Raw genomic sequence first — 10,536 nt, forward strand, 5'->3', positions numbered from 1 at the left:
TTTTTCATACTATGGTCTTAAATGAACTGTAACAGCAAATGAGACTAACAGTGAAAAGAACGCTATTTTTATATAGTTTTTAGTAAGGCCTCTTCCCGGGTTTGATTTTTGCGAAGTCACAGAATGATTTACAGCAGGTAGAGGGCGCTACAGTAACACATTGTGATGGGTCAAAGAGTTCTTTGTAACACCGGAAAGCCTGTCTTAGTGTATCCATCCTTTTGGGGATTTTGAGGTAAAAGGAAGCAGGAGATTTCTTTATTTAGTTATTTTAGTAGTTGTCTGTAATAGTTATGACTGATACTGGTGCAGGACCATGAAAGTGAAAGACGACGGGCGATATCGTCACGCTCAGTCGGGCTATCAACAGATGGAGACAATTACGGTATTGTAAAATATTCAAAACCCTGAATTGGCCCTCAGGTATGTAATATGTCTATTTCATTCATTAAATAACTTTACAGTGGATGGATACCCGAACCGAGCCGGGCCGGGTTTGGACAGATATTTAGAAATGATGTTCAGGTTTGTGTCGGGCTCGGTCACATCAGCGCGATAAGGCATTGAACATTTTAAATTTAAAAAAGCTTATTATGTAGGTGTGCGCCTGTGTTAACGTGCGCTTGTTGCCCCGTATGCGCTGATGCGCTCATCTGTTGACATTTCCGAATGTCTTCCTAGAGTTGCGTAATAAAAGCGGGCTTTCCACACAAACAAATGAGATTTTAACTGTGTCGGGCTCGGGTCGGGCTCGGACATAAATATCTTAATGCCTGTCGGCCTCGGGCCGGGTTCGGTTACTGCTCTGCTCGGCCCGATCCGCACTCTATTGTACGTCAGTAGCCAACGTTAAATTAGGTCCCCCTTCCATTTAACGAGGACGTGTAATTCCTTTTACTCCGTGTTTGTGTTGGCTTACTATTTTCTTTCCCCTTGTCCTCCTGTAACGTTACTAGTGTAAAGAGTCCCTGGGTTTCATGAAATGTGCTATATTAATCTAAGTTATTACTACATTGGTTGCTACAACAAACTCTTAAGGCTTTGGCTGGTGACACAGTGACAGTGATACCGGTTTAGCTCACATCCAAAGTAGGCTAAGTTACCGTATGCAACACTTGAAATGCAACGATGCATCTGAATGATTTTCTGTCTGAGCAAATTAATCATCTCTATGGTAATGCTCCTGGTAATGCTAACTCGGTAATACAGCGCCGGAAAGAAAAGACCTTTACGACAGCAGGCGTGGTAAAAACTCTACCACTTTTGTCCAAAGTGGCCGCTAGAATCAACACAAACTGAAAGTTACATATAGCCACTTTACATTTAAAATGCTTCTAAACGTGTTAAAAAAAAAGGAAGATATTTCATATTGTTCGACTAAAACTCATCTGATCAGCTTCCTAAAGTTCAGTTTGGAAAATGCAGGACAGTTTCATTTATATTAATAATTTAATTTTATTGTTATCATTCTAGTTTCTTTTTGACAGCAGTGAACTTGCTGTGATGACTTCCTCCCTGCAGGCATTGATCCCTGCAGTAAAACTCCTGAACATATTTTGGACTCTGTGACTCGGCTAAATGAATCACAGATGAAACAGCTCGACTCCCGTCACGGCAGAATAATGAAACGACAGTGCGTTGTTTTCTCTGCTCGTATCACAGCTGACGTGTAATCTATTCCAGAATGAGGAAGGAAGATAAACTGACATCTGGATGAGATGAGCTTTTATTACGCGTCATCTATATTTTAAATCCTCTGCAAATTGAAAATCAGAATAACAGTCACAGAGCAGGAAAACTGCAGTCACTGTGTTTGTCCTGAGAGTGAAGACAGGGGAAGAATGATGAGGCGGAAATTTGTTTTGACGCGACGCGGAGGCTGTTTGCTGATCCTCTGGTGACTTGTAATGAGTCTCTGCAGCAGGAGACAAATCCAACACAAAGTCTCTGAAGCTGTTTGGAAACAGAAACCGTCGCCGAGGACTTTTAACACGACTCTAGCTCGTTACTGTTATGGGTGCGTTTCACAGGATGACTGAGAACAGCTTTCAGACGGGAAGTGACGCTGAAAAACACGAAAGTTCAAAGATCAGACTGCGGCTGCTTTCCAGGTAACTCGCTTATATTTCGTCACCTTACTTCCTGTTTTGCTTCCATCATAATAACTACTGCCACGAGAGGGCGCCACTAGAAACGTAGATATAAGTCATAATTGCTGCTTGAACAAACAAGTTATATGTGGGCGTTTTTCAGGGGAGGGAGGACAGTCTCTGTTGATCATCTTGTCTTTGTCTCGAGGGGACGCCGTGATTTAAATTTTAAAAAGAACTTCAGCTTCATGCTCCCTGTTGAATCGCTCGCTGACGTTCCTCCAGATGAATTTATTCAAATCCAATTACACCCTCTGCAGCTTTTTGCTCCGTTAATTTCTGTTTGTGTTTTGTTTTTTCCTTCTCGGCTGCTGATTTTCCCTTTCATTCAGTGTGTTCATAATTCCCATGAATATATGCTCGACTTAATGGAGCATTGAGAATTAATTTGGACTCTGAAGGCTCCTTAGGTAAGCTTTCCACACCGCAGGCACGACAGTGTATCTGCTGCATAATAGGCTTGTTTCCAAGATCTAAATGAGCTTTATGAGCAGGCAGAGAAAAAAGAATAGAGAAAGTCAGTTAACAGAGAGCAGGGAGGGAATTTAATTCAGGCTGCGGTTTGTGCTCATTAAAACTTTTCACACTGAGATGATCAATGAAGAAAAGACGACAGCAGACACCCCCTCCCCTCAAATTCTTTACGTTCTTTGAAAGGGACTTCAATTGTATATCTCAGTGCAGATGTCAGTGTGTGTAACATTAACAGAAACATGATAAACCACTAATCCGGTTTAATAAATAGAGAAAACGTCTACATACTGATCTGATATTTCACCTGACAGACCTCATTTCTCTTCAAAATAAGAGTCTTTGCAGCGTGACAGGAAACCTTAAAACTGCTCAGCAGAGTCTGTTCGAGCTCCGAGACTTTTGGATTTCAATGAGCAGCTGTTGGATGTCATGATTTCCCTTTTTCTGCAGCATCACTGATGATCTGAAACATCTGCATATGAGGAGGAGGAGGAGGAGAAGCAGCTGTTGGACAAAATTTGCAGAGTTTCTGTTTCAGACTCTTGAAGGGCAATCACTGTTGAAAAAAAATCTTTTTATGATGTGACAACACTGGCAAACTTTTGAAATCTTTTAGCCTAGACCCAATTCCCCCATGTTTGTTTTGCCTAATTGGCAAATGGGCACAATCATTTTTGAAACTGGTTCAGCATTAGTGCAGCGAGAGCCTTGCAGCCGGCAGTCGCGACGCGGGCCGGAAATTTAATCCAATGGTGCAATTACGCACCGCCAATGCACGTGCGCTAAAAGTGCTTGTTTAAGCCACTGACGTGCTTAGATTGTTATTATAAGTGTCTCCCTCCAGACATTAGAAAAACTGTTAGGTACTGTTTTCACTGTGTGTCATCATGGCAAAATGTGATTCTGGAGACACCGACTGGAACTGGAACTGGAACTACAACAGAGGCAGTATCAAGAAAAATGATTAAGATTTGTTCAGGCCCCCTTTCCAAAGATCAACGGCTTCTTTCCACAAAGACTAGTTCAAAGAAGCTCTCCGGCTTTTCATTCGAACAGAGGCAGTGTTGTAGCCTGTGACGTCGTCATACTCTGATTCTAGTCAGAATGTGAGTCTGATGCTGCTCCATTGGGCTGTGATTATGGGGCGTGTTTCAACCGAACCCGGGAAAATGCCTCTGCACTCAATTGGATAGACCTACAACCAATCAGAGCAACAGATAGACCTACAACCAATCAGAGCGACGGAGACAGACGTCACAAAACTCTGTGGCTGGCTCCCGTTCTGCAGCGATAGTTTGGGCGTCCTGTCTGAACCCGGCGACAGTCAGACTCCTTGTGCACCAAAATCTTTAGTATGCCAGGAAAAGATTTAATGTCCCAAAACATGTTATGTCAAATGCAGTATGCCAAAAATACCACAATGTCCTACTGCATCCCGTTGCATTTTGCAGTATGTAACCCTGCATGCTTTCCTGACTTATTCTGACCCACAATCCTCTGTCTGTGATCTCTCGGGCAGCTCAGTCTTCCACTGCACAGACGACAGCTCATTGACAGAAGATTGCGACTGATATATGTGCAAGAGGGTCAAAAGTTCAAAGTGAAATGTTATAAAGAATAAGTAGTATGTCACAGTTGTATACATACTGCATGCAACACTTTGTAAGGGCAGCAGCAGTGCGTAAAGTAAAAAGATAAAGTATGCAATTTGGAACACAGTGAGAGTTTTCTTGTGATGTCAGAGTGTGCGCCTTTATCTCCTTTGTGAGGCGTTACAAAAAGACGCCACATTTCCATGCAATGGCAGACACAGCCAAAATAGTGCTGGTTAACAAGACTTTTTTACATGTTTGCATTTAAATAGTTCTTATTACAGTTACTCTTGCACTGTAGTGAGTAACAACCATAGACAGTGAAACAAATGGACACAGTGACGCCATAGACTTCGACGGAGACCAGTGAAGTCCATTAGAAGCACTTTTCCGGTGATGGCTGAGCGTTACTGCGCAGCCTCAAACTGAGCTTGACGACATAGATGTGACGTGAGCTGTCTGAAATTTGTAAGTCTTCTGGTAGCCCAGAGAAATCTGTTCGTGGATAAATGTTACTTCCTATGAATTCACTTGAATTCAATCCATTAAAATGTTGCTGAAATATTTTGTTCCGATGCTTTCATGGACTCTCATTGGGCTTCTCCCTTGACTGTATGCCTCCACGTCCCCCTGATTGCCTGTGAGCTTCTCCGGTACTATACGGTAATTTCTCTACTGTGCGACAGAAAATTGCGTGGTTATGACACAATCGTTTGCCTATTTTTACAAAAACTGCTGCTACGGGGCCATAACGTGAGATACAAGATAATGGAGCCTTATATACATTGTCGTGTTTTTTTAGGAATAAACAATGGACAAATAGAGTCTTTAAACGCTTCAGATGTAAAGTTACACCAAAATGAATGGAGTCAATGGAATGCTAACGGGAGGTGATGGCATGTTAGCCTATGAATCTAGTGAATTGAATGAATTAGTGTGGGGCTTTCATGAATTATTAGAGATGCATCGATTAACTGGCTGGTGACCAGAATTGGCCAATTTTCACGTGATCTGGCCAAATGACATATGCCGATTTTATGCCGGTCAAATGCACTTGGGCTCCACACATTGACATATATATAATGGACCAATAGACCCCGTTGCTCTGGACGGAGACCAGTGAAGGATATTAGAAGCACTTTTCCGGTGATCTCTTGCTTTACTGAGCAGCCTCCAACTGAGAGAGACAACGTAAATGTGACGTGAGCAACATGTCTGAAAGTTATAAGTCTTCTGGTAGCTGTGCCAAGAGAAATCTCAATCATTCCCAATCTTACAGAGATGGAGAGCGTAGGTATATGTAAGGAGATAACAGACACAGGCTAATTATTGCTAACTAACATGCTAGTTAACATTAGTAATTAAACCTAAACAGCTAACGTAAGTTGAAACTGCCTGCGAGCTTCTCCTGTACTATACGGTAATTCCTCTACTGTGCGACAGTAAGTCGCGTGGTTATGACACAATCGTTAGCCTATTTTTACAAAAACGTCTGCTACGGAGCCATAACGTGAGGTACAAGGTAATGGAGCCTTTTATACATTGTCGTGTTTCTTTAGAAATAAACAATGGACAAATAAAGTCTTTAAACATTTCTGATGTAAAGTTATTCGCTGTCAAAGTGGCGCCAAAATGTATGCTATTCAGTGGAATGCTAACGGGAGGTGATCTCTTTGTAGTGTCAAAATGGCGCCATAGGAGGTTCGAGTTCTGAAGCGAAGCTTACCCCCTTGGCTCCACATGATTAACATCGCGCAACATCAGCATCACGCGTGCACATGCACTATATGCATGTAACAGCGGCGCACCTCCGCTCCATCAGCGGTTTATGAAATGTCATAATACGGTCAGTATTGACAAATAAAGCAAACTTGCTAAAAAAAAGGACACTATACTCATTTTTTTTGTTGGATATTGGATGTGAAAAGAAGGAAATGGTTCTTCCACATTGAACTTTAAATGTGTGTGAATTTCCCACACCAGGAGTAATTTATATAGTTCTATTTCACAGTGATCGATTATCTGTTGGAAAAAATTTCTATGTTCTGTGCAAAATGTAAAATGTTCTATTAAAGGAAATATAGAAAATAAATAGTTGTCTATGCTGTAAAGTGGTTAGAAAAAAGAAAATCGGAATCGGCTAAAATCTGTATCGACTGGTCAAACTCAATGAAAAATTGGAAATCGGAATCGGCCTAGAAAATTGTAATCGATGCATCTCTACTAACTATCAGGTCGGTTCTCACTCGTTCTGTGAAGTGCTACGAGACTGTTTTGCCTTTTAGAGCTGAAACAATTAGTTGATTAATGGATTCATTAATTTACAGAAAAGGAATAACCAACTGTTTTGAAAAATGATCCCTTGTGTCCTTTTTTTTCCCTCTGGTGTCAACTTCTCCTCGACGTTTTGTATGGTTGTAAAAACAGCCAATAGCCTTCATCTGAAGACTGAGGTGGATATTTTTCACTGCTGTCTGACATTTTATACAATAAACAATTGATTGATTGACAGAAAATATCTATGTATTAATCTTATCTAATGAAATGATCACTATTTGCAGCCCCACTTTTGTTTCTAGTCAAATGGTCTGAAAATAGAAATGCATCATGTGTCAATCAAGTTTCAAATTTATGCAATAGGCCTACATTATAATTAATTTGCAGCGTGTGTGTGTGTGTGTGTGTGTGGGGGGGGGCTGGGTGGCACTGTGAGAGAGAGAGTTAGGTAGAGAGAGGAAGAGTCACTTTGTTTTCTCTCTCTCCAACATCTGTCTCTGTTTCTGGATTCTTCCAGAACAACAAAAACGAAGAGCGGATCTATGGAGCTCGGCACGGTCCGGCACGGTCCGAACCAAGCCTGGTACTCTTGTTACTGCTTTTGCTGCTGCTGCTGCTGCTACAAGTGCGCAAAACCATACGAGTGCGCGCACACGTTCAGATTTTAACCCTGTATGTCCACATAATCACCATAATCATAATCACCTGAATAATAACTGATCACACACAGAAAGACACACAGACACACACACACACACGCACACAGCGCGCACACACGCACACTACCTTCTCTCAGGATGTGGTTGTGGAGGATCAGGAGGAGCAGGAAGCAGACCGCAGCGGCAGTCAGAGCCCAGGCCAGCCGGAGGAGCTGCATGAGGGAGAGCCGCGAGCCGCACACGGGGGAACCAAAAAAGTCCAAACTGTGATTATCCGCAGGCTGGTGCCTCCTTACTGCGCCACATCCATCCCGATCCGATCCACAGGAGGACGGAGACCAGACACGGCTGGCATCTCCGGGATATGAAATCACGCACGAGCCTGAAGTGACAAATCCACAGTGGAGAAGATTTTAAAGGCAGCAGCTAAGACGTTTGGTTTTCCCTTCCCGGGACTCTCCGGGTGAAGCTGCCGGGGTCCTCGCCGCGCTCCCCTGCGGGTCACGGTCCGCAGCTGCGGCCGGCGGCAGCAGCAGCAGCAGCAGATGCCCGGGGTGATTCCCTCCGCCACAGCATGTTCATCAAAATACAAAAATCTGCTCGGGAGAAGAAGTTTTCCAGTTTTCCCGCCTCCAACTTACAGCTCTCTGCGCTTCGGATCCATGGGGAGTCTCCGTCCGCTTGACCACGTAAATCCCCCCAGAAGTGGAAAAAACGACACCGGGCCCGGCTGGAGCTGCTCAGCGGGCATGTTGCACGTTTCCCCGCCGGGTATGTCGCCCTGCGGACCGGCTTGTCGGTGCCCGGCTGCCCGGTGTTGAAGAGTGAGGAGGAGGAAGAGGATGAGATGGAGTTGCTGCCTCCGGGTCTGAAGATCCGCGGCGATCTGCAGCATCCACACAAGACAGACAAACTCTCTCTCTCTCTCTCTCTCTCTCTCTCTCTCTCTCTCTCTCTCTCTCTCTCTCTCTTTCTCTCTCTCTTTCTCTCTCTCTCTCTGTCTCATCACGAACTGACGTCACACAAACACAAACGCGTGTCAAATCCATCCACATGCTGTAAGACACCGGTATTGTTCTACTGCAGGGGAGGAAACCCAAAATCTGAGGGTCATTAACAGGGGCACCCGGAATGTGTGTGGCTTTTCAGTACCTCTTTTTTAAAGTGTCTATGAGCTGTATTTAATGTAATGTATTTAATATTTTCAATATGCGGAATTACTTTACGTTGCCTATTTATGTCTATTTATTTCTATTTCTCACCGTTAATCACCGGCGTCTGTGCAGCATAGTGGTCGCCATTGTTGTTTATGTGTGTGTGACGTCAAAAACTGTAATTGGGAGTACAACCATCTGGTACTAGTTCACGGGGAGTAAGTTAGGGGTTTGACTGCCGTTCCAGGGTTGCCTGGAACGCAGCACAAAGCTAGGAAAACAAAACGAGAAATAACCAACCAGAACAATAGACCAAAACAGGAAACGGTGAACAAAGAGGAAAACGGCAAGAAAACATCATCACACAGCGAATAAATTAACAAAATAAAACAGGACCACCACTGATAATGTGTGTGTTTGTGTGTGTGTGTGTGTGTGTGTGTGTGTGTGTGTGTGTGTGTGTGTGTGTGTGTGTGTGTGTGTGTGTGAACGTTCTTATCTTAAAGGCACAAGTTAAAAAAAAAAAATGTATGAAAATATAAACTCGCTTCATGTCACTTTTATTAACTTGTAGACTCGGCCGTCCTGCTGCTTCTTCCATCATGAGCGTCTGGATTGAAGCCAGAGGAGTATTGTCAGATATAATCCTTCATAAGAAAGGTTACTGTTCACAATAGTCTGTTGTTATTGAAAGACACTATAGATCCTCAGTTGTTGGCGAGCAGCCAATGGCAACATGAATTATTGCGGTAATCCACCAGCCAACAACTATTTTAGTTTTCCCTGAACGGAAAGACGTTGCCGTGATCCAACTCTGCAATCTGCTGCTCTTTACATTCTGCTCTAATTACTGATTTTTCCATAAAGGAATACATTATTCAGAGTTTCTATAACAACTGAAGCTGCACACACAGTCTATAATGATCCACTTGTCATAACACTAACAGAAAATAATCATTAGTTAATAGTTCAAAATGAGCTCCACCTCAACCAACGGAAATAATAGTAATAATCTAATGATATCATTTATAATAGTATAGCATATGTACATTTACTCAAGTACTGTACTCAAGTTCAAATGTGAGGTATTTGTACTTTACTCGAGTCTTTTCTTTTCATGACACTTTCTACTTCTACTCCGCTACATTTCACAGAGAAATATTGTACTTTTTACTCCACTATACATTAATCTGACAGCTTTAGTTACTAGTTACTGTACAAATTCAGATTTTTGCACACAGAACACACGTAGTTTATAAAATCTGATGTTTTATTATGAATTAAACTACCCAACATTATAACGGCCTTCAAGTGAAGCTGAAATGATCAAACGATTGAACACTGAGTGTTTCGATCGTTTCCATGATGATTCTTAAATGCTTTCACTTAACTAACAACGCAACAATAAAGCAACGCAGGACTTTTACTTGTAACAAAGTGTTTCTACAGTGTGGTATTAGTACTTTTACTTGAGTAAAGGATCTGAATACTTCTTCCACCATTGCCGTTTATTAAAGAAGCCCCTCTGGTCCTTCGGCAAGAGTATTTTTCCTTCTTTTCTTTTTTTTAAGATTATTTTTTGGGCATTTTCAGCCTTTATTTTGATAAGACAGCAGAAGCCATGAAAAGGGAGAGAGAGGGGGAATGACATGCAGCAAAGGGCCACAGGTCGGAGTCAAACCTGGGCCAGCTGCGTCGAGGAGTACATTTTCTTCGTAAATAACTTGTACTTGTATTCTACAGTGTACGTTCTACATTAGTATGTTTAGCTTACTTAACCCTTGTATTGTCTTCCCCTCCACCAATGCACTGGTTGTCCTCCGCTTTGGTTTGCACGTTTATAAAGCATAAAGTTGCCAATAAATGATCACCCACTTCTGTGTTACATCTTCTTAGCCAACTTCATAACTTACTACTACTAGTTTTACACCTTTTTGGAATTGATGGTGAATAAACACCACAAACTCATTTACAGAAAATTATGCCTAATTTTTGAGTAAAATAAGCAGAAATTATGAATTATCTTGACCGATCGTTAAGATCGGAGAAACATGTTTATGGATGATCACAGATTTTCACCCGGGTAGACCGTGAAATTAGTGATATTCAATTAGCATATGGAACTGTCCATGTTATTTTTGGGAGATCTGGTGGAAAAGAAAGCCATATTTCTAATAGAGAAACTTTGAAAAAGAGCAAAATTTGACCCGAGGACAACATGAGGGTCAAG

At 42.2% G+C, this 10,536-nt stretch overlaps 1 protein-coding gene across 3 annotated transcripts in view; it reads right to left on the bottom strand.

Annotated features, from left to right (window-relative positions):
- Nucleotides 1-8,060, bottom strand: part of LOC120564807 (chemokine-like protein TAFA-5) — a 61,699-nt gene extending 53,639 nt beyond the window's left edge. For all 3 annotated transcript variants that reach the window (XM_039810072.1, XM_039810073.1, XM_039810074.1), the window contains exon 1: nucleotides 7,280-8,060. In XM_039810072.1, coding sequence (XP_039666006.1) covers nucleotides 7,280-7,370 — 91 coding nt within the window. In that variant the 5' untranslated portion in view covers nucleotides 7,371-8,060. The remainder of the gene's footprint in view (nucleotides 1-7,279) is intronic.
- Nucleotides 8,061-10,536: the final 2,476 nt, after the last annotated feature.

The sequence above is a fragment of the Perca fluviatilis genome, chromosome 8, assembly GCF_010015445.1.
Source record: "Perca fluviatilis chromosome 8, GENO_Pfluv_1.0, whole genome shotgun sequence".
NCBI lineage: Eukaryota > Metazoa > Chordata > Actinopteri > Perciformes > Percidae > Perca > Perca fluviatilis.